At 40.9% G+C, this 23,840-nt stretch overlaps 1 protein-coding gene across 1 annotated transcript; it reads left to right on the top strand.

Annotated features, from left to right (window-relative positions):
* Nucleotides 1-1,050: 1,050 nt before the first annotated feature.
* slc52a3 (solute carrier family 52 member 3) lies at nt 1,051-5,563 on the top strand. Its single transcript, XM_053317724.1, has 4 exons — nt 1,051-1,127; nt 3,360-4,473; nt 4,680-4,803; nt 5,070-5,563. The coding sequence occupies exons 2-4, from the start codon at nt 3,467-3,469 to the stop codon at nt 5,280-5,282; spliced, it is 1,344 nt and encodes a 447-aa protein (XP_053173699.1). The 5' UTR covers nt 1,051-1,127; nt 3,360-3,466; the 3' UTR covers nt 5,283-5,563.
* The last annotated feature ends 18,277 nt before the right edge of the window (nt 5,564-23,840 follow it).

The raw sequence follows: 23,840 nt of genomic DNA, 5'->3' as shown, positions 1-23,840 counted from the left end.
CATCCAGAATCATGCTCAAAACTCATAAAACAGTTTTTTTGTGTGTGCATACCTACTTTTATTGATGTTTAACAGTTTTAGTTTTTTGTACCAAAGCATCTGCAAACATACATGCAGAAATGCTCATACAACTATTGTGCAATATGTTACATGATTTAATTGTCCTTCTCAACCTGCCTCATCAGTTATCCTGTAAATATTGATTATTGTTCGTTCATAATGGACCAGAGTCTTCAAAGTTGCATACCTTTATTACAGCAGATGTAGTTTGTAGCACTACAGATTTAGTTTGTCACACTTATATATATATACTACAAACCTGCTCAATGCAGCATGTAGTGTGAAGCTGGAAAACCTGCATGCACAAAAACAGGACCCTGAAACTGTTGAACTGAAAGCAGCTAAATGGGATTCAGCCACCATTCATTTTATTATTTAAACCTGAACTTTATTGAAGAAGGTTTATTAAAACAAGCAGCACAATATGTGATACCAGCTGTTTGGTCAGTGTGATTCATGTTGTATGAATGCTGATTTTACTGAACCGTGACATGGGAGTTCAGCTCAGTTCACCCACCCAGAAAGAGGCTGTGTTTGTGGCCTTTGCTCCACATTAAGGACTGCAGCGTCTTATGACTGAGCAGAAAAGAAGAAGTGACTACTACACTGGAATCAGCTTGCAAATGTTTGTTGCACAAGACTCAAACAATCCTACTCACTGTTCAATGTGCTTGTCAGTGAAATTCTTCTGAAGTAACGATCTGCATGCTGTAACTTGCTCATCAAGGGCCAGTAGAGGGATGTTTGTTCAGGCTTGGTTAAAAAACAACCAGTACAGCACATTTATTACTTTATGACAAATGCTTTTATGTACATGCTGAAATGTCAAGGGCACCTCCAAGTGTTTTAATGTCAACTTGACCTATTTAAAAAGGGAGAGCTCTGTGGATTTAGACACTGCCCTCTGTTATCCAGTGGATCCAACAGCTGGAGTGGACTCTGCCCTGCCTGTCCAGAGGTCACGTGACTCCCATCAGTGTGTGTAAGAGCAGCAGCCCGAAGGAGGTCTGTTACTATGTAAGATGACACCAAGTCATATTGAAAGCCTCAAGAGACTGAAGAAACTTGTAAGTACATTTGCATGCCTGAAAGGAAGCGTGTTTTCTTGTGTTATCAGCCGAGCGCGTCTGATAAACATTGTATTTTTTATTTGTGCAGTAAAACGTACACGTGGGTTTTTCCCCTTCATTTGATTACACAGTTTAAAAGGCATGCTGCTGCTTTTCTAGCCAGCCTTTGTTACGCTGCCTTGAACAAACATTGATTTTTTAGTCATGTGAACATTTGCATGAGACACATTTTCTGACTTGTTTTGCCCATCACCGTGGGATCAGTGTGAAAGCTACAAGCATGCCAGCAGAGACAGAGAGCGAGGAGGCCCATATGGTTTGTCGGATTCCTCAACAACGTGTGAAGGGGATGTGAAAATTGTATCAACTGCCTGAAACATGAATAGCGTACTGCGGGTGTGAACTAAAAAAAACAACATTGGGTTTCGACTGTGTTAGTTTCTGCAGGGGAGAGAGGATTGATTTCCCATCGGCTTTATCTCTGAAGTAAGACACCTGTCCTTGACTCGCTTTGTTACATTAATACACACACAAGGTTATGAGAGTTCACAGAGTAAGACAAAGTTAACTAAAGGGATCAGATCTGAATACGTTTTAATAACAATCTGTGTCTGATTCATGTGATTAAAGATAGAAACAGCATTGACCTCAATTCAACTGCTCAGGTTCATTAAACACCTTCAGACGGATCAATCAATGCTATTGATTAGGTGATTGGAGGTGCAAGAGAAATAACAGGAATGCTGAATCAAAATACTTCAGCTGATACTTTGGTATGAGGTAATTTTCGTGTCTTTCTGGTGGTTGGAGGGTGTTTTTTTTTTTTTTTAGTGGACTGATTATTCAGGTATTGTAACTAAGATAATATAATATAATATGAGATAAGATGATCCTTTATTAGTCCCATGACAGTGAACGTTACAGCAGTAGTGGATGGAAAGAATAGAAAGGGTAATAAATCAATAAAAAAATGTGAAGGACAATAAATATGTAAAACAAGCAACATGAATAATAGGAAACAGAAAAAATAGTAACAGTTTGTTGAGAGGAATATTGTTGCAACAAAAATATACATGAGAGTGATATAGGCCTAGTTATTGCACACATTTTAAAGTGAAACAACATATTGCACAGTTGAACTGATATTACACAGTAGTTTTTTATTAAAAAGTGAGTACAGTTTGTCAGTTGTCCAGGTCGGGGGTGTGTGAGGTTTACTGGGAGTAGTACTGATTGTACAGTCTCACAGCTGCAGGAAGGAAGGACCTGCGATATCACTCCTTTACACACTTTGGGTGTCGCTGAAGGAACTCTCCAGTGTGGTCCGAGTGACCCTCGTGAGATGGGAGTTGTTCATCAGAGACGACAGCTTGGCCATCATTCTCCTTTCTCCCACCACCTCCACTAGGTGAAGGGGGCATCTCAGGACAGAGCTGGCCTTCTCTATCTTTCTATCCAGACTCTTCCTGTCTGCAGCCCTATTAGACCACTCCATAACTGTAACTTTAGTAATATAAGCATTACAAGGATACAAAGTCCTTTATTATCATCTTACCACAGTCACATTCATACTTTTCTGTTCAGTATTATGCATGGCGGTGGCATAAAATTGAGTTGGTGAGAAATCTGCATTATACATTTTTTAGTAGCTCTATATATCATTTACCTTGCGAGCTTGCCAGCTGCCTCACAAGGTAAGATGGTGACAGACAGATGGTTCATCCAATCACCTGTCAAGTACTTTTTGAAAGTGTCTGCCCTTTTCCAAACTGTTTCCAAGGACGACTTCTCAGATGGTTCTGTGCAACAAACCATCTGGCGTGTCAGGTTAACATATCGCAGCCTCTTGACTTTGACCTACATTGTACATTTCTCAAAGTCAAGAAGTTGTGATGTTTGGCACAACAAGCTAGGGAAGCTCTGTAAGTAGAAGTGCGCTGGTTTGGTGTCTAAATCTACAAAAAGAACCTTTCAAACTGTACGTTTACCAAAGTTACGTATGTCTTCTCACTGTCATCTTTTGCTATCTAAGCATAGAGGTACAGTTTTGGTTTTATCTGTTACAGTTTTAAGACATTAATCTTATATTTTTGCATGCAAGTTTGTTTATAGTGATCTGAAAAGTGACTCTTGCATGTCTACATGCTGCTCCTAAGTGAGAAACTATCCTCTTTCTATGTAGATTAAGCAAACAGTGTAACAGCTAAATATGACTCTTTGTTCCTGAAGGTGTGACACACAGTGGAGGTGGAACCATTTGGGGAGACGGCTTCTTCTTCTTCTTCTTCTTCTTACACAAGTTTCTTCAGGTGGCCTCAGACTGATCAGGAGTCAGTATGGCTCTGCTCATCCACATGCTGGCCTGTGCCTTCGGACTGGGCTCCTGGGTGGCAGTGAACGGCCTGTGGGTGGAACTACCACTCATCGTCAACACACTCCCTGAGGGCTGGGAGCTCCCCTCCTACCTGACAGTTATCATTCAGCTGGCTAACCTGGGACCTCTGCTAGTCACACTCATGCACAAACTATGTCCGGGGCGCCTAAAAGAGCAAGTTGTCATATACATCATCCTCTCCATCGGCATCCTAGCCTGCATCCTGCTCGCCTTCTTCTGGGACAAGACTACAATTTGGGCTGGCGCTCCGCACAGCACTGCCTTCTTCATCATCACCTTCTTCCTCTCGCTGGTGGACTGCACTTCCTCAGTTACTTTCTTGCCTTTCATGATGCAGCTTCCCGCAGTATACATCACCACTTACTTTATTGGGGAAGGGCTCAGCGGTTTCATTCCTGGCATAGTCGCCCTGGCTCAAGGTGTCGGCATTGCCAAATGTGTCAACAGCTCCCAAACTGTAGGAAACCAAACAGATGGAAACAAGTGGTCAATACATACTGAGTATCTTCCTCCAAACTTCTCCACTGAGGTGTTTTTCTTCTTCCTAGCGGCCATGATGTGCATAAGTCTGGCTGCTTTTATTGCACTGAACAGACTTCCTCGGATATACGAGCTGTCCACTGAAAACCTTGTGCCAGACTCTGTGGCATCTGTCTCCTCCGGCCTTGACAACCCCGGAGCAGAGATAGATGGAAAGGACATGAGATGCCATCGTGAGGGGGCAGCTGAGAGCACACCTCTGCAGGCAGGCCCAAAACACTCAGTGTACCAGATGACTTTCATCTACTTCCTGGTGGTGTGGGTTAATGGTGCAACCAACGGCCTGCTGCCCTCTGTGCAGACATACTCCTGTATGCCTTACGGGAATCTGGCCTATCACCTGTCTGCTGCTCTGGCATCAGTGGCAAACCCAATGGCTTGCACCATTGCAATGTTCTTCCAAAACAGGTACTTTTTTTACTGTATAGAACTTGTTAACATGCTAATTTTGAGGGTAGATGAGGGGACAAAAGAGCCACTCTCATTCAAATGAAGGGTTTGGACACATAATAAAAGTCAATCAATCTCTTTCTCTTCTGAATATATTTTTTTTCTCCAAGTTATTCTTAGAAATAAGGAAACTGCTGCTGGTAACAAATCCCTTCTGCTCTCAGGTCACTGGTGTTTCTCGGCATGCTGACGGTATTGGGGACAGGATTTGCCAGCTATAACATGGCAATGGCAGCTATGAGTCCGTGTCCTTTACTTCAAGGGACTGCAGCGGGGGAGGCGATCATTGTGAGTGAAACACATTTTACGAGGGCGATACTATGGCGAAGAAAGTATTTCTCTGTGGCTTTATCAGGGAAATGCCAAAGTTCAACCCCTCCTTTTACAAAAGACTTGAGTATTGAGCAACTCTGCTGATGGTTCTCATAACAGATATGATGCAACATATCTGGGTTGTGTTGAGGAATCAATAGTTGAAAATGATTTGATTGTTTGTTTTTCAGACGCAAGCATTTTCCACATTATCATTCACGTTGTTCTTTTGCCCTCTTCAGGTGCTCTCATGGCTCTTCTTTACTGGGACGCTGTCTTATGTTAAAGTGATGGTGGGTGTCATCCTGAGAGACCGGAGCCACAGTGCCCTGGTCTGGTGCGGAGCTGCAGCACAGATAGGCTCACTGGTCGGTTCGGTCACCATGTTTCCTCTGGTTAATGTCTACCAGCTCTTTACGTCAGGAGACTTCTGCAACACTAAATGTCCCTCATGACAGCACTGAGAGGGAGGCTGGATAGGTTTTTTATGTAAATGTACTTATTTGCTTTGTTGCCAAGAATTTTTTATAACAACAATGTATGATGTATAAAATATAATGTATAAAATAAAAATGTATAATGGTCGGGGTCGTGTTCAACACAAATTAATAAAGGCCCCAAAAAACAGGTCACTCCTGGTTAATACATTTTAATACATTTAATACATTCAACAATATAATCATGTTATTTTCAACACTTTGTTGTTTTGGATTACTCATCTAAAGTATTATTGCCATATTTCAGTCACTATGTGCTATATTCACGATCCAAACATGCAAAACACTGTTTATAATTCTTGATATTTTAAAAGTTTCTTCCCTGAATATAGGAGATGAACGCTGGTTTTCCATTACATTTAAGGCTTTTTAACTGATCTATAGTTCAGCTTTACTGTTTGGACTTGCTGAGCCTGATTTTGGCACTTTGAGCCGCTGACAGCTGCTGTATAGACACCACAACATGGCTAACGGAGCTAACGGCTAACCTCCACTGTAGAATAGCTTCCACTTCACATTTTGAAACTCTAGTTTTGAAAGGCGCAATATAAATTAAGTTTATTATAATTGTTATTATATATGTTAATGTCTCAGCCACTTGTAGGTTGTAGTAATGTATAAGTGTCACAATATGGCAGTAGCTACATTTGAGGCGCCATATGGGAGCCGTGTTGGTGACTGAATTTGCCAAAATCATCAACCTGCAGAGTCGGAGAGCAAAAACATTTCCTAATCCCTCTGCAGACTCAGTAACAACGTGACAAACCGACTAACTTACGACTAATGCACATCATATTCAATTAAGGACTTTCTATCAGTACACACATTTTAAAACAGCGGTATGCCTACACGCACATATTTTTTTTTTTTAAATCTTTGTACAGTTGTTTTGTTTTTTGCTTCCCTGTTCATCTGGAGCAGCACTTGTTTGACCTGCTTTTGGGCACATAGTCATGGAAATCTGAGTGGAGAAATAGAGTGCTGCTTAAAGCTGTCTACTGTAATGCCACTGATGTATTTATTATATAATTCACGAGTGTGGAAACTATGTTTGGCTTTGATGATGTTGATAAGAATAATCATTGATGTTGTTTAGGTCGCAGGACTCATGAACTTCATTAACATGTTTTAGTTTAGTTTAATTTAGTTTACTGGTTTGAGTGGGGGTACTTCAGCTTCCTCCCACAGACCAAAAACATGCAAGTTTGGTTAACAGGTGAATGTGAGTAGGTGTGAATGATCGTCTGTCTGTATACTGTATTTTAGCCCCGTGACTGACTGGTAAAATGTCCAGGGTGTACCTCGCCTCTCACCCAGTGTTGGCTGAGATTGGCTCCAACTCCCCTCCACCCTCTAGAGGATAAGCGGGATAGAAAAGGCATGGATAGATGGATGGATGTGTGATTTGCAAAACTTATTTTGCATTCAATGGTTATTTATGGCTGTATGTTTATTGGTGGATTAACAAAAGCCAAACCCCGGTATTACTGTACTGTACAGACGTCTGATTTATGTGGGAAAGAACTTGCACTTATTATTGTCAATGCTCATTTACATAGCTGTGTTTGCCCTGTTATAACACATCTTTGAATAAAGTCAATCAATTCAGAACTATACAAAACTGCCACCAAATAAACACATTAGAACAAGTGAAATAGTCCATTAGGGCCAAAAATTCTTGTGGGGAAAAAAACTAATTAGATTTTTTGTCAGGTGTGCATTTCATTTCATCTTCCTGCACCGTGGTTTTCAAACTGAGAGTCGTGACACTGATGTGAACAGATATGTTGTGAGAAGGCTGTAATGGTTATAATGCTTAAATACTTAAATATTTTTCAAGCATCTTATTGTGTCTAAGTGACTAATGGGGACAACAGTTGAAATTGGTCCAGTATTGAGTGAAGGCCACAAAATTAACTGCAATGTAATTCAATGGGACAATAATGTCCCGTTAATGTACGTCCACTAAAAGTAGTTGTTTTTGCCACTGACAGGCTCAGATTGTTATCTGTCTGACAACATTATGGAAAGAACTATGTAGAGAAATAAAACTTTTTCTTTACCTTTTGCTTGATCCGGTCTGTTTGTTATTGTGTCTCGCTCAAGGAGAAGTCTCGTTCTGACATCTTGTGAGAGCTCAGTTGTCTAAATCAGTTAAATATTCAGCTATGACAGCGTTCGACAGAGGAGTGCCGGCAGGAGTTTGTTGTGTTGGAGTACAGAAAGCTTAGCTTAGTGTTATCTGAAGGATTTTGAAAGTCATGGCTGAATATATTTCCTCCGGAGATATTCCCCTCTGGAGTTGGTAGACACCAAAAACAGAGCTAGAGGAGAGTGAATATTGGACTTACATTCATCAGGTGGACAGACAGATGAATGATAATGTTGCTCTGTAACTGCTAAATGTTTGAATTTGCATGTTAAATAAGTTTAACATATCAGATTAAAAGGTGATAAATCAGTATTGTGTTCACAGTTAGTCTCAGCTGAAAACCATTTGCCAAAAAAAATCAGTTAATGCAGGTTTAAATAAGAAACATGCCTGTCCGTTAAATATCAAACTGTAGTCAGGAGATGATAAGCTTAGTATAAAAACTAGAAGCAGGTGGAAACTTCCCAAAGTTTAAATATGCACCCACCAGCACCTGTGACACTCACTAATCAACACATTTTACTTTGTTTGTTTAATCGGTACACAAAGTTGTTTGTTGCTGATTTAGGGCGTAAGGTGCTGAAGACTCAGCAGGAAATAAAAATCTGTTGTTACAATATGTTAGCCAAGCTGCTTTAACTCGTTTCTTGATGAACCCTTATAGTGCCAGAAGAATGAAACCACAAATAATATTTTATTTTTCGCTTTTTGTTTGACAAAAAACAAACAAAAGATATTCAATTTCAGCCATAATGCTAAGCTAACCATCTGGTCGCTCTAACTTTAAATTAGCTCATAACTTAGAGAGTAGTGGATTCAATCTTCTTATCAAACTCTTGAGGTGGAAGGAAATAAACATACTTGTTAACACTGTACTTAAAGTCTCCCTATTTTGCATTTATAAGAGTGTGTAAACATTTAATACATGGTTTATAACACACTATAATGTAGGTATAAGCAGAAAATGGACATTTTTAAGTGTTAATGTACATTATTAGCAATAATAACTTTTATGAAGGCCTATTTTATTTTATTTTGATTAACAACAGTGTTTCACTATGTCATTCATGTATGTATTACGTCCAGCCTTTACTTATGGGTGTCCACAGGAGGAGTTATAGTTGTTTATATCTACATTAATAAACACATATCTACTTACAACCACATAGTTACATCATGTATTATCTAATTATATTCTTCTTATAAATGGATATAAGATATAGGAGGACTTAAGATAAAGTCTTATTTTGTATTTTCCCAAAATGTTGTTGAACTATACCTTTAAGGTTCTTCTGAAGGATGTTAATTCTGTGACACTTAAGGCTTTTTAAAATGTTATATTTGAACAAATTGAATGATATTTTCCTTTGCAGGTTTGCGGTTTGTTTGTTTGCACATCACTTTATTAGGACATTATCATTAATACATGATGCAAGGAATTTATGTCAAAATAACACAAAGAGCCTATAATCTCATAAAATATTTAATATCAGAAGCTCAATACTGGTCTTTATATTTAATCTCTCTATTTCACTCATCATGAAACTGTCAGCTTGTTTGACCACTAGATGGCGCACTAACACTTTTAAAACCTATGGCCCCAGAGTCTGCAGCCAACCTGTGACCACAAATCCTTTCAAAACCCTTTGCACATGAAATACATTTACAGTGTGTACATAAAAATAAAATATGAGTAAAGACTGATGTCACTCCTGCAGGAAGAAGATATAATGCTGGTATTGATACACCTGTTAAATGGGATGTTTCCCTTTAAATTCATGCATGTGTAAAATGGAAAAAAACCTGTAATAAAAACAGGTTGTTGATGCGTTTTACCACAGTGAATGTGACACAGAGACACAGACAAGACATCAAAATGCTACCAGCTGCAGCTCAGCAGGAATCAGTGGGCTGTTATGTAGATAAATAGCTGCATATGAATACACTGTAACACTGCATAAGTATTAACTTTTTAGAGCTTAAATTGTTCAATTCTTGTTGAGACTGTCAGAGCAATGTTGTTATTCATGGGTGTATTTATTAAGTCTTATATTTTACAACCATCCCTGAAAACTGGCTTTTAAACTGTGCAGTATATAGTTTCATTTTTAATTAAAATGACCAAAAAGGCAGCATTTTTGCCTCCCCCTACTGCAATTTATTAATGATGTGATGCATGTGTGAGTGTTGCAATACTGCCTTCAAGTACAGCTGAAAAGCTTTAAGTAATAAACCAAAACCAATAAACCACCAAAAGATGAATAAATCACCAACTAATCTTGATAAATATTGATTATCAAGAAACAAAAAGAAACAATAAGAGAGGATAAACAGCCATGAGAAACCAGACAGCACAGCAAAGTGATCCTGTAATGTGTCTGGTCCAAGCCCCCATCATCCAGATTAAAGATGCTGCTGCACATCCTCCGAGGCGGACGGAGGGACGCTGGTCATCCCTGGGAACCTAAGAGTGGTTTCCCATCAGCAGCTGCTCCTCCTCTCTGCTCCCTGCGCCCTTCAGAAGGAGAGCGAGAGGTTCCCCGGCCTGGGTCTGCAGAGGGGGGCAGCATAGGGAGGAGGAGGGCTCTAATTACTGATGCTCAGCGGGGGGCCGATGGCTGTTGCTCCTGCCGCTGGTCACTTGGGGGATTCCCTGACCTCAACACTGAGTAAAAACAAAAAGATAAGGAAGGAAAATGGGGCCACAATTAGCCCTGTGTAGCCCTCCAGGGTCCAGGATCAGTGGAGGAGAAACACAGATGGGACTTTCTCACTTGGATTTGTTGAATCTACATTGTAGTGTGCGTAAGCTGTGCAGAAATCACTGCAGTCGGATGTTGATGCAGGGTTGATGGATATGTTTGTATGAAATCTTAATCACCTCAAACAATGCGTCACATTTATTATTTTTTTGGATGAAATAAAGATTATTTCACTATGCAGAGCTGCTGTGTTCACCTGGAGATTGTGTGTAAATGCTGTTCTCCTGTTGTTAACATGACCTTGAATATTTATTTGTAATCAAGAGGATTTTCTCTGTAAGCTTCATTAGCTAAATTCCTTGATTGGCTCAGGGCTTTTGTGTCAGGACAAAACAAAGCAGCAAAGAAAAGTGTATCATTTTCCTGCGAGTGTCAGATGGTCCCATCGCTCCTCCAGCTGGTCAGGAGGGGCTGTGGCCACCTGGATGCTGAGTCCCGGTCCTGTGAGATCCTGCAGTCTCCTCTGCCATGTGAAGACTCCACTTACTACGCCACTGAGAGGTCCATCTGCTCAGGACAACACCTCCCAAAGAATACAGCCCCCCCCCCCCCTCCTCCTCCTCTCTCCACATCACAACAACTCCCCCTCGACTCCCCTCCCTCCAGCCAGCCACTGTGCCTCTCAGCTAAATGAGCAGTGTGTCAAATGGAAGGAGGGTTTACCCTTCCTTTAACTGGATAAGAGAATGAATTCACAGCACCATGATGCAATGAATGAGTGAACCCACCTGCCCTGCTGCTGCTCTGCTGCTGAATCGACAGATATGTCACCTGTGTCTGACTTTGCACGGTTTTCTCGTTGTGAGGCACAAGCGTGTAGTTCACTGAGTAGCATGTTAACATTAAATAGAGCAAAATGCAAAAGCACAGCCACAAAAAATGATGGTAAGCTGTTTTTTTGGGGGGGGGGGGGTTTGAAAAATAACAAAACAGAGCTCAGAAAGTGTGGAAATGTGCTTGGATGAGCCCGCAGGCCGACTGATTTTGGCAGCTGACGTTCAGGTGAACAGCTTGTGGGTAAACCAATTGCTGATGCATGCAGACAATCACGGCTCAGACAGCATCTCACAGCCTCTCTCCCATCAATTTCCACACACACCCCATTTAATAAACGCTGTCCATTTATTTGAAATTGGATGTGACAGGCCTATGTCATTTCACTATAGTGTCTCGGAGCAGACAGTGATGCACACAGGCCCACTCCTCGTTTTCTATCAGCAGGTATTGATGTTTCTTTAATGAAGTGCCTAGCACTCCACCCGAGGAAGAGACAAGTCTGTCAGCATATGTAAATGCTTCCTGCCTGTCATTGTTGTGGAGGGTTCAGCATGGGTCAGCATAGATTCCCCCTCTGGGAACCCTTTGTTCTGGGGCCCGACTGTGCCACATGAGGGGACCAATTACAGAGCCGCACAGCAGGACGGGGGTGCAAACTTGTTACCCTGCTGTAGTGAGCTAATTATTACGTCCACACTGTGGGTAATATAAAGCCAGTTTATCATGGGTGGCTAACAAAAGCTAGCACCTCTGGAAACATGTAGGCTCAAAACAAATGTTTTACATTCTCAGCATACGGTGAGACATTTCACTCCCATGGAATAGTTTATATTGAAGGCGCCATTATCACAATATGGGAAAAGGTCATCCTAATTTTCTAGCCATAAATAGCTACTGAACTACTTAAATCCCAGAGGAGCTCCTTTGCATTGTCAATGCAAAGGCAATTTACAGGCTACAGACTGCCAACCACATAACCTTGATGTGGTGTCAAGAAATGATTTATGAAAATGCATCTTGCGCTCCCTCTGTCCCGAGCGAGACCTGACTGGACCTGGAAGTGTTGACACAAAGCCCATATGGCCGAGCAAACAGACACCGGCTGAATTATCATTCATATCATAACATCTCAAAGGGCTTTTGTTCCTGCTTCCTGATGAGATATTGGCAGTCTGTTTCTCATCAAGGAGTACGAGAGATTGGCCAGGTTTTTCGCAGAGCAGCAAAAAATGTTTCAGCTCAAAATGAGTCTTTGTCTTAATGCCAGTGAGCACAGATCGAAGTCAGGTGTTTGGTGAAGTGTTCAAAACAACAAACAGGTCAAAACAAACACACCTGGGCTGCGTGATTAGAGGTGTTTTGGAGAGTATATTTTAGAACAAAACACTGGACACACCTCTTGATGCATATAACCCTTTCCTTCTTGCTTAGCCCCCTCCCTCCCTGTACATCCATCCCATTCATCTCCTTCTCCCCACCCCCAGTGACCAGTCTAGCCCAGCTGCTAGGGGCTACCAGTCCCCCTCGTGTGTGGGGCCAGTCAAGTGGAAAATGGCTGCTGCCGAGAGAGCCCACTTTAGAGAGCCATCATCCTTTGAAGGGGCATGATGGCCTTTGACAGTCACAGTGTTAACATGGAGCCCACACGAACACAGCACTGCTATTATCGTGTTTACTAAAGCAAGAGGAGAGGAGAGGGGATCAAGGAGAGACCCTGTTGGTTGATGTTTGAATCCAGGGGTAGTGGGGTGCTTGTCTGAGCCACGCCACACTGGCATTGTGGGGAAACATGACATGGGATCACTCACAGCCAGGTGGAGATTGTATTTAACACGTCAGCTGAGCTTTTAGCAAACAGGCGTGTTGTTGTCTGGCTCGTGCTTTCTCGTCTTGTGCGATTATCATCCGAGCGTTCACCTGTTTTGCTCGAATACTGCAACTCCTGCACTTATTATGCTCATTTGCTGATGCAGTGCTCTCTATAATTCACCTTTGACCTTCGGCAACGCTGCCCACTTTTATGGATGCGGGTTGGATCAGCTGCAGAAAAGCTGAAACAGTGTCACCCGGCCCCACTCTCACTGGCCTGATGCCAGCGCTGGCTGACTGTTGATCTACGGCTGTAACTCGACCAAGCCGCTCTCGCAACTCCGGCACATGTTGCTGGAGGACACACGTGGCGCTCCGAATGAGCAACAGTGATTTTAACTGCAACAAATGGTCGAGGTATGTCATTATCCAGATTTTTGGTGAAGGGATCATTACCTGCCACAGATGCCACTGTTGTTTTGTGTCTCCATTTGTCCCGAGGCTAGTATAACCCTGATACTTGAAAAGAGCAGGAGGTGCCTTTGTGTAGATGCACACCTGATCTTAGCAATCAATTGGCAGCTCTTACCTCTCACAGAAGTCTCTCAGGCTCTGCCTCAAGGCCGTCCATCTGTTGCTGCAAGGGTGTGTGGCTATGGGTGACTGTGCCTGTGCACAGGTCGACATCTATCCGCGTACATGTGTCGGGAGTGGGAGGTTGCAGGAAATATGTTATTTGTGGTTGGGTTTTTTTTCCCAGTTTGACACCTCTACTCCCAGAGGTGCAGCTCTCTCACTCTCTCTGCAATCATGAAACTGATATTTAAAGCACAAAGAGGTGACAAACAAATGTGGAAAGATGCTCGGTGTGTAATTAGTACAGACAGAGGTAGCATTAGAGAGCTGAGGGGAAACACTAAGATCTATATGTTCTAATGAAATGAGCCTATTACGTCCTTTTCTCTCACCCATAACCAGATGTAAAGATATACGTTAAGTGAAGAGAATCGGAGGTAAAAAGGACAAAACGATGCAGCTTTGCTAACATATTGTAATGACAGATTTTTATTTCCTGCTGAGTCTGCACTATGCTGCTGTTCACAACTACCTTATCTTCTCCGAGAACATTAAAAAAAGGCTTTTGATGGTCATGACTCATGAGGAACGCTTTTAGTATGAAATACTCCTGAAAATGCTCAGACATTTTACCAAAAGTGTCTTATTTCAATCAAATTCAATGAGTAAAGCTGTTTAAAAGAACAAAGTGAATGATCATGACAGAAATATGAAATATCCTTATGTACAAAATGTGAGATTTTAAACCGTCCATTGCTCAGCGTGAAACATGGCGACAATGAGTACACCTCAGAGGACAATAATACTATTACTTTACTTTCACATCTCTTTACTTTAATGTCTCTTTGAGGGAAACTTGTTTTGCAGCATTTATTGAAATACAAGACACATGCAGTATGTAATAAATATATAGTGTAAACACATAAAAATGCAAGAGCAAGAACAAACAAGCCAAAGACATAAAAGAAGGAGACTAACGGGCAACAAGGGTGCAAGAACAACGTTTATCAGCTTTGCAAATAAAAAAGGTTATAATACAAGGTACCAGTTTTTATACCTCTTACACTTTTTACACCTTCACGTTGAGATGAAACTTTCCTTTAGTGGTTGAGTAGCCATAATGTATCTGTGCTTTACATTACAGGGAAGAGTAACGGCCTCCAAAGAGCTCATGGGAATATGATACCAGTGACCTTGTAAATATTGAGTCTTTCTGATAGATGTGTGATACATAAGTAGATCCGGGGCTGTTCTGCATTGAGTCTGATCATATTTGATGTACATAATATATAAGAAACACATAAATAATTCATAGATAATGGAAAGCAGCAGGTGTTGCACTATTGTTTTGTTACATTCTTTACCCTTTTACTATATTCTCTACATTGTGATTTTTAAAAATAGGTTAATTTAGGCTCGACCTGTGTTAAATCTGTTTGACATCTTTCTCTTAATTGGTTTCAAAGGACTCATCAGGTGTTAAGTAGTAGCCACTGTGGATTTTTAAGCTTTAATGATTTATTTCATTATCTCACACAGATTATTGATCTCTCTCATGCCTGCGCCGCCGCTCTTTAAGTAGAATAGTGTGAGATGAAAAACAGTAATGTGCCCTCTCTCCCCTGTACACTCTCACTTTAACATGATTTAGTTCATTATGGGGATTTCGGCGCCGCGGAGAATGTCATATGCTAAGTTAACCTCTGCATGCCTCGCTGGCTTGGTGCCACCATTATGAAAGGACAAGAACATAGACACACTCTCTTTGATGACGACAACTGGCAATGTCCCCAACCTCTAAAACAACTCGAGCCGCTGCTGCCGGACGTATCCGATGGTGTGAGTGCACTCAATAAATCTGCGAGGGTCTGATTCAGACTCCCACACATCCCCATTCAGTGTCCTTGAAAGCAGCAGCAGCAGTTCAGGAAACACAAGATCTATCTGCTTCTGCCACAAGTCAATGAGTCACAGAGACCATTTTTAAATGTGTGGATAGCGAGTGGTGTCCATTTCATAAATATATTGAATAAAATACTCACAGATCATTTCAAATAGACCCTCCGAGCTTGTCTTTTCAATGGACAGTCGACTGTGAGGACAGCCAACAATCCCATTGAGAAATTAGCAGGGTCCCCTGTGCTTTCCTCTCCTTTAATGAATAATTCAGCTGTCAGGGTGAAAGCAGGGCGAGGAGACCTTGTCACTGGCGACTGACTCAGCACTCTGTGGCCTGAGGGTGACACTCTAAACCTGAACGCTGCATCCTGTACGCTCCATAACAGGTTGTGGTGCTCCAGTGTGTCTCCTGTGTTGGCGGCCAAATGATCGTCCTAGTGCAGAGGAAGCAGAGAGGAGGAAAGGAGGCTTTGTAGAATATGGATCTACTCAATCAGGGAGATCAGGTCAAGATAGTTTGTTGGCTGTTAAAGCATTTTTTTAGCCTTGCAAGGGAAGGCAATATTGGTTGGTCTGCTACTTTGATGCCTATTGAAATATCTCAAAAGCTACCTGATGGATTTCCATGAAAGACATTTATGATCCACAAAAGATGAAACCTGCAGACTTTGGTGATGCCCTGACCTCTTGCACCAGCAGGTCATAGTTTGTGTTAATCTGGTGAAATCTACTAGATGGATTAACACAAAATCTGTCCCTCGTTAGATCCTTAGATGAACTATTATAACGTTGGTCAATTAACTTTCCCCCAATGCTGTCATCAGGTTAAAATTTGAATTTGTCCGATACTTTGGTTCATGTCCAAGTAATGACATTCTCATCAGCCACCTCAGCTGGACTAATTAGTGTGATAACACGTTAAAATCAGACGCTGAACATGTTAAACATTATACTTGCAAAACATCAGCACTGACGCCTCGCTTTTAATTAGAATTTTTTTTGTCATTATTTATGTATGTTATAAATAATTTATTGTTTACATGCTTTAAAATGTTTTGCTCCCTCTCCCTCCATCTATTTTATGTTTACCTTTATCTGTTTGATCTATATTTCCTGATTTATTTGCATCTATTTTGTTGTTATTTATTAAATGTTTTGTGTGCATTGGTATCAAATCGTTATTCATGTTTATTTAAAATGTATTTTGTTTTACTGTGAGCTTGTCAGTCATCTGTGAAGCACACTGAATCTCACAAACCTGCACAAAAGGTACAATAAAATAGGTTAATTTGCTTGTGAGCGTGTTAGCATGCTGACTTACTTCATTTAACTCGTATGGACACTTGTGTGACCATGCGTGGCCGTACACTCTTTGTCTTGTTTTGTCATTTTCATGATCTGCACATGAAAGAGCAAATAATGACCAACATAGCCTATATAATTTACAATGCACCTGTTTGTGTTTATTATAAACTAATCTTTTGTTTACCCTCATTTCTAACATTATTCTTTATTCCTGAGTATGATTTGTGCTTTCTGTCTTTCCATTGTGATGCATCATGCCTGTGGCTGTTTCCTGCATTCATAGCCAGTGGAGGAGGAAGGCATTTCACTTACAAAAGATGATCCCACATCCAGGGCACACAAACCCCCTGGGCCCTGTGCATTTGCCTCCTATGGTCCTCAGAGCTCTGAGCAAACATCTGTTTTGCTCTGGAAACAACCTTTGATCTCAGAACGAAGACTTGCCATCAAATTAATGAAGAACAGGATCATTACAAACACAGAAATGAAACTGTGAAGTATGTGTTTCTGTTATTGATCAAGCGTGTGAGGTTAAGGATGATCGATGCATTTCAGGTTTGTAGAGACCCAAACTCAGGAAGTGTCATGGTGGAAACACAATTTCACTACAAACTATAAAGAAAAACCTTGTTTTTCACGAGATTTCCACGAGACCATGATGAGGCTAAAATGTAGTTTAAAAAATTAAATCTTTACCAAAATCTCTCCTTATTTTCATTGACAATAAAGGCAAAATATAAAATTGTTTTCTTCCAAATTACAATCCAAATATCCTGTTTATGTTTCCTGTGCTGCATTATATCGGTACTACAACAGGACAAAGAGCACAGAAAGGAGTACATTGATTATTTTATAGAAATCAAAATAATGTAATGTCATGTACTTTGGGTGATCAAAAAATTGATTTCAAAACATTTCATCCTCAGGACAGCTCTCACTGGTTTATAGTAGTTTTATGGAGAGTTTTGGGCCACAGTTGTTGAATCGTATTTTAACAATTAAAATCTGGTGTAATTCTGTTCTCTGTAAGGCCATTTCTGTGAGTGATACTGCTTTACTGCCATATAGCTGCAATTCATTTTTTCTGGGAGGCAGCAGTAAACATAAAAACACAATTTCTAAACATTTGTTGCATTTGAGCCCTTGCCAAATGAGTTCACACAAAGCAGATTAAGCCTATCAGATAATTCTCTGTATGTCGTAGTGTATAGAGTTTTAAAATCAGGTGTGACATCCCCAAGCTGGCTGTTTGGCTCGTATTCATGTGGCTCTTCTTGACTTTCCGAATTTTATTGGACTGAATGGATCAAATTCAGATACTGGAACAAGTCATTTCTCAGGGGTTGTGTGATGCTCAAAACAATTTATCCACAGTTTTACAGCCACAACAGTAGGTTACAGCCAGTGGTGTCCTGGCATACCAGGACAAATTCCAATGGGCCGTCAGAGAAATTCATTTTTGGGACGGCAGACCATCAAAACACTGTGTTTATGGGTCATTCAGGATGTGGCATGCCTGTTTCAGGCAATCACAGTCAACCCCCCTTTACTCTCACTGCCAGAAGTCCCACACTCTGGCTTTAAAGCTGCTAAAATCAATATTTTCATATTAACAAAGGATCAAATAACTATGTGAAATGGGTCGCTAATGACAAACCCACAGATAATCATCATGTTACTCTGCATTTCACCTCGTCTCTACAGTTTCAGCATCTCTCAACTCACTGTTTTGTTTTTTCAGGCCCACAACTTTACTGCTTTGATTCATTCTCACTGGACACAATTCCCAGACCTGCCAACATGGGTAGCAGGTATGCATTTGATACAAAGCACACTGGTATGATTTGTCACTCTAAAGTACACAAAAAGCTGCTGACACCTTGTGAGTTTGACCAGTTGTGCGGCTCAAGTCTAACAGCATGAGGCAGCTGATGAAAAGCAAAGGAAAAAGAAGAGTTTGACCAACCACAGCACCGTTACCTTTGCCGTCACCCACGTATATAAAAAATATTCACGAGCAGGGATGATTGAGCGCATCAGTGATCTTATGAGCCATTTGGCTGCAGCAGTAGTGGGAATCTCTGCCTCTGTTTTTTCTGGAAGAGGCAGCAGAGAAGAAAACAAAGCTGGTGCCCCTTAGCTCTGCTACAGTAGCTGAACTCCAGCCTACATCCTCAGCTGGTCTCACTTTGAAGACCAAGCTCTCAGCTGCCCCCCAAGCCCTCACACCTGCTCCAGCAAACTAGCTGACCTGAAGACCAAGAAGTTATCCTCCAGCTTTTTTAAGACCAGAAAAACCCCAATCCCACAATACAATGAAGCAGCAAGTTAGCAGATGGAAACCGGCTCCTACACAATTAAAATCAGCTGAACAAACCAGGCCCTCTTCCTCCAACCCAAAAGTGTTTGACCTGAATGCATTTATCTTTCAGCCAAAGGGGTTTCTAAAAAACAGAAGGAGAAACTCTCTCAAGAGAAGGCAGAGAAAAAAAGGAAGAAAGACAAGAAAGAGATGACAAAACCAGAGAAGGTTTACAAGTTCCACAATCAAAGCTTTATGCTCTCTTTTTGAAATGGGCCATTCCCCTGTTTCAAACTGCAAGCCAAACTCTTCAGACGGAGGAACCTTGCATCCAAACTTTACTTCTGACATTAGAGCCGCAGCTTCAAAAAAATTCTGCTCGCCTTCTGCAAAGCTCAACACATTGTCAAAATGATGGATGAGGTTAAGGGAGGATGTAAGGCTGCTCCTTACAGAAAGAGACAATACAAGCTGACTGAGGAGGAGTTATCCATCGGCTACAACACATGTATTCATTGAGCGCCAGAGTAACCTTCAGCTAGGAGCTTTTCTTCAGTGATGTGAGGAACTTCACAGCAGCAGCAGATTACATGGTCTCCAAGATCCCCTATGAACCTCTGCAACATGCTGCAAACATGAATAGGTGCCAAATAGATTCCACCCTCTGCTCTCTGAGGTATTTCATGGACAGGTTCGCTTTTCTCTTGCCTTAGGAGGCAACAGTGGATGATGTTGAAGAAGAGTTCCAGCTGTTTCAATCCACGAGCTGGGATGACGGTACCATTCCCAAGAGGGCTGACGAGGCTCAGAGAGAAATGGATCTGACGGCGACAGGAGGAGGAAAGCTTTTTTGCAAACCTTTCTACTGTCATGCTGGGTGTCCTTGTTATATTATTTTACAGTAATGCACACTGTGAAAGCACTATATTCAGTTTGGTGACCAAAAACAAAACGAAGTATCACGCCAGCATCAGCACTAATTGGAAGTTGGATGTTGAAGCTGGGAATGACACCAGAGTTTGAATCGTTCCAGTTCAAGAAGTCAGAAAACCATTTCTAGCCAGGTTATAGCGACTGATAGCGACACCAGTTGATAAAAGCACATTTTGCTGTATTTTGCGCACACAAACACCATAGCAACATGTCCACAGATGGAAGTTGGACAGTGCTGTGTGTACGACTGATTTAACGAGACACAAATTAGACAAAAGTGTTAATAAACAGGATATTATTAGAATTTTCACACTTTTAAACATGGGGATACGACCTTGGATTTTGAGGTCAGGGCTGGTGAGGTTCTTCCGAACTTCCAAGAAGGAAATACGGCCATAGAGAGCGTTCCAGTTGAAATTTCAAACTGGGAACTCGGAAATTCCATCTTCCGAGTACAAATAGAACAAACCATAATATGAGTGAGTTCTCTTGTGAACAGAAAGGCCATGATGGATGCCAAAGACGGTGTGCATCACGTGGTGAGATTTAGTGAGGACTTGCTTAGAAAAGTCAAACCTGCATTTAACACCTGAACTGTGTTAACTAAGTAAAACTGACAAACTAATACCCAAGTGTCAGGTTTACATTAGGAGAGGGAGTCAAAATGGTGCAACAGAATATTATTATTTTTTCCAAGCTAAGAAAAACCTGTTTCCCTGATTGTGTTGCTATTAGTTTGCCTATTTTATTTAATTGTTTGATTTATTCATTCGTTAAACCTTTTACTGCCAAACTTTATATTAAGATACTGTAAATGGGTCAATTTATTTTCAGCTGCATGCTGATGAGGTAATAATTTTTTTTCATCAAGGTTATGCTTACGGTCAGGATTTTATTCATTAAACCTTTTCCTGCCAGAATTTGTATTATATTATATATTAAACTTCTGTAAATGGTTCTGGTTTTTAATTTCAGGTAGACACTCAATTCAAATCTAGATTTCAAATTAGTTTGCTATCCAAAATATATTCTGTGTTATGGCTGTTTTTGGCTGCACACATATACTAGAGCTTCAAATGTTTTGGCATAAGGATGTTCATTGAGGTTGGCAGGTCTGACTTTCTCATTCAAGTGAATGGGAAAAGGTGTTCAAACATTTGGTACTGTATACAACACCAAATAAAAGCTAATGATGCTAAATCTCTGCTGGATGTGTAAAGAAGCAAATGTCAACTTAAAAGGTGATAATATATCAGTGGTGGCATCATTTCTATTTTTCGTGTTATAAATGAAACTTACTATACAGCCACAATATAAGCCTTTTTTATGAGAAAGCCATGCCTGTGCTTATTAGACCGCGTCAAATTTGCATCCACCCATCCATCCATTATATATACAGTACCTGCTTATCATATGCAGAGTAGCAGGGGGGCTGGAGCTTATCCCAGCACATAGTGGGCGAGAGGTGGGGTCAACAGCCTTTTACAGTCAGGGTGAATATAGCACATTCAATAAAGAGTCGTATATTACACATTTCTAACCTAATGATACATTTCTCGACTAGAAATCGATGCATTTCCACAATTGAACAGTTTACATATCAAATAAAAACAGTAAAAATGCACCATAAGGAGAGTTTTTCCTTGCTGCTGCTGCCAAGTGCTTACTCAAGGGGGAATATTAGGTTTCTGTAAATTATGTGAAAAGTGCTATGAGGTATTTTCTGTTGTGATTTTGTGCTATATAAATAAAATTGACTCAAATTGATGTGACTGTAATTACCAGATATTCTGACCTGTTCATGACGTCTCAGATTTTTCCTCAATGTGTGCTGAAAGGCTTTAGAGGCACTAAAAAAAATAGACTTTTGCTGTGGTATCACTGTGTAAGGAGAAAATTGAGTAGTGATTTAATTAATTTCCAGATACACATGAACACCCCAGCAACTCTTTGATTTTTTGTGACCTTTGATGGCTGACTTGACAATCATTGTGAGCCCAAATACTCATCAGCATAAACAGAAACACTCCTGTCTATTTCATGAGAAAACCACAGCAGCGATCATTAGTGATGTAGGGAGAAAGATTAAGTGACAACAGCCTTCTCCCAGACATAAAAAAGCCTTTTATTGAGAATTCAAACAGGTGTCATACTGGTTTCTGAGAGGCAAAACAAATGACAGGCTACTGAGCCGTAAATAGCACAGCAGACGATGGGAGATTGGCCATATGTCCAATGTGTGTGTGAGCGCCAGCTACACCGGCTTGGTTTGAGATAGGATTCTTTTGGGAACGTCCCAGTAAAAGCTCCTCTGGGACCTAGTGGGATTTGACTGCAACATCTTTTCACTCAGTTTTGGTCAGCTGAAATGCTTTAACAGTGCATCTGTCTCCTCTGAGGTTTGGATGTATTAAAGTGACAATTTTGCTGTGTGTTATCTGTCACCGCACAGCAATTAGCTGACAATCAAAACATTATTGGAAGCGGTACATTATTGTTGCTAGGACACAAATGTCAAATTTGGTGAATAAGCATCAATTGATCCAAAATGTCAAAGAATGATATCAATTTAAAAATTTCATATGTGGGAAGCTCATTAGCCCTCTTCATGTCCCTTCTACGTTCATCACCAAGAGAGTGCAGGGTCTCGAGACTCCTGTGAGTGTGTGTGTGTGTGTGTGTGTATGTGCGTGTGAGTGTGTGCATGTGCAAGGATAGGGTGTTCTCCGAGGAGCACACAGCTCCATCTGGGCCAGAGTAATTGGTCTGCTATTCATATTCAGCAGTGTAATAGCCTCTAGCTATTCATACAGTCACATGTGAACTACTTACACTGAGGACAGTCAGAAGATGGGTTGACCCAAGTGTCACAGTTTTTGCAAGAAGAGGTTACGGAGACAACACGGTGAGAAAATCTAACCTGGTACACAACAAAGATCCTTTTCTGTTAGGATCTGTCAAACAGTATCCACAGGCTTCTACTCTGCAGCATTCAGCAGAAACACATTATACTGTGGATAGGTGACAAAAGAGTAAGAGATGAGATGGAGTCAAAAGGCCCTTTCACACTCGCAGTCTATCCCTGAAATGTTCCTGAACATTTCCGGCATGGGGTCAAGTGTGAATGGCTGCAGGGATCCATATTTAAGGAAATCTATACCACCAATTTCCTACCTCAAGACCTTGTGACATTTCAGGTAAAATGCTAGTAAGGCTGTATGAATGAAAGCAGTAACATTGCAGGGACAAGCATGTAAAGGGTTATGTCTATCTGACAAAAGACGCTTTCACATGGAGCGAGAGAACCAATCACAAAACTCACCCGATGACGTATTTGAATGCACCTTATCAAGTCTTGTGGAACTAACAAGCAATACAAGATCTTATGTCTGCAAACAGCTCCTCGCCTGCCACGTTCCTGAAAATAATAAAAGACATCTTCTGCCTCATACATATACATCCATGCCTCATCTTCTTATGGCGGTTGGCATCCATATGTGTTGTATGACCACCATCTGTTGAACTGCCCCCTGCCCTGTCTATTCCATCCATTGCATGGCATGTGTGAAAAAGCGCTAGACGGAAATGTTCCTCAATGTAACTGCATATGTGAATAGTGAAGATCCCAGTAATTTACTACAGAAGCTACGTGTGAAAGAGACTACAGAAGCTTGCATTATGATGAACTGCCATTAATAGAACCTGCTGCACATTGAATAAGAAGTATCTGCCCTCCTTTCCCAGAGAAAGGCCTACAGCAGTCCTCTACTCTGAAATGTATGCAGTGAATCATCAATTACACTCACAGCTTATAGTAAATTATTATCACTCTGAATACATAAATATGTTAAAGGGCCAAAGAGTTGTGAGTGCAATAACATGTATAAAGCATTTTTACATAAACATTTCCTTGGCTGTCAGAAAATAAACTAGATCTATTTCAGTATTAATGCTATCACTCACCACCATCAGCACGATGTGACTACAGTAAGGCCCCCTGC

Source organism: Scomber japonicus, chromosome 4 (genome assembly GCF_027409825.1).
Source record: "Scomber japonicus isolate fScoJap1 chromosome 4, fScoJap1.pri, whole genome shotgun sequence".
Classification (NCBI taxonomy): domain Eukaryota; kingdom Metazoa; phylum Chordata; class Actinopteri; order Scombriformes; family Scombridae; genus Scomber; species Scomber japonicus.
Note: the sequence above shows the minus strand (reverse complement) of the source record. Positions and strands in the feature narration are given on the sequence as shown.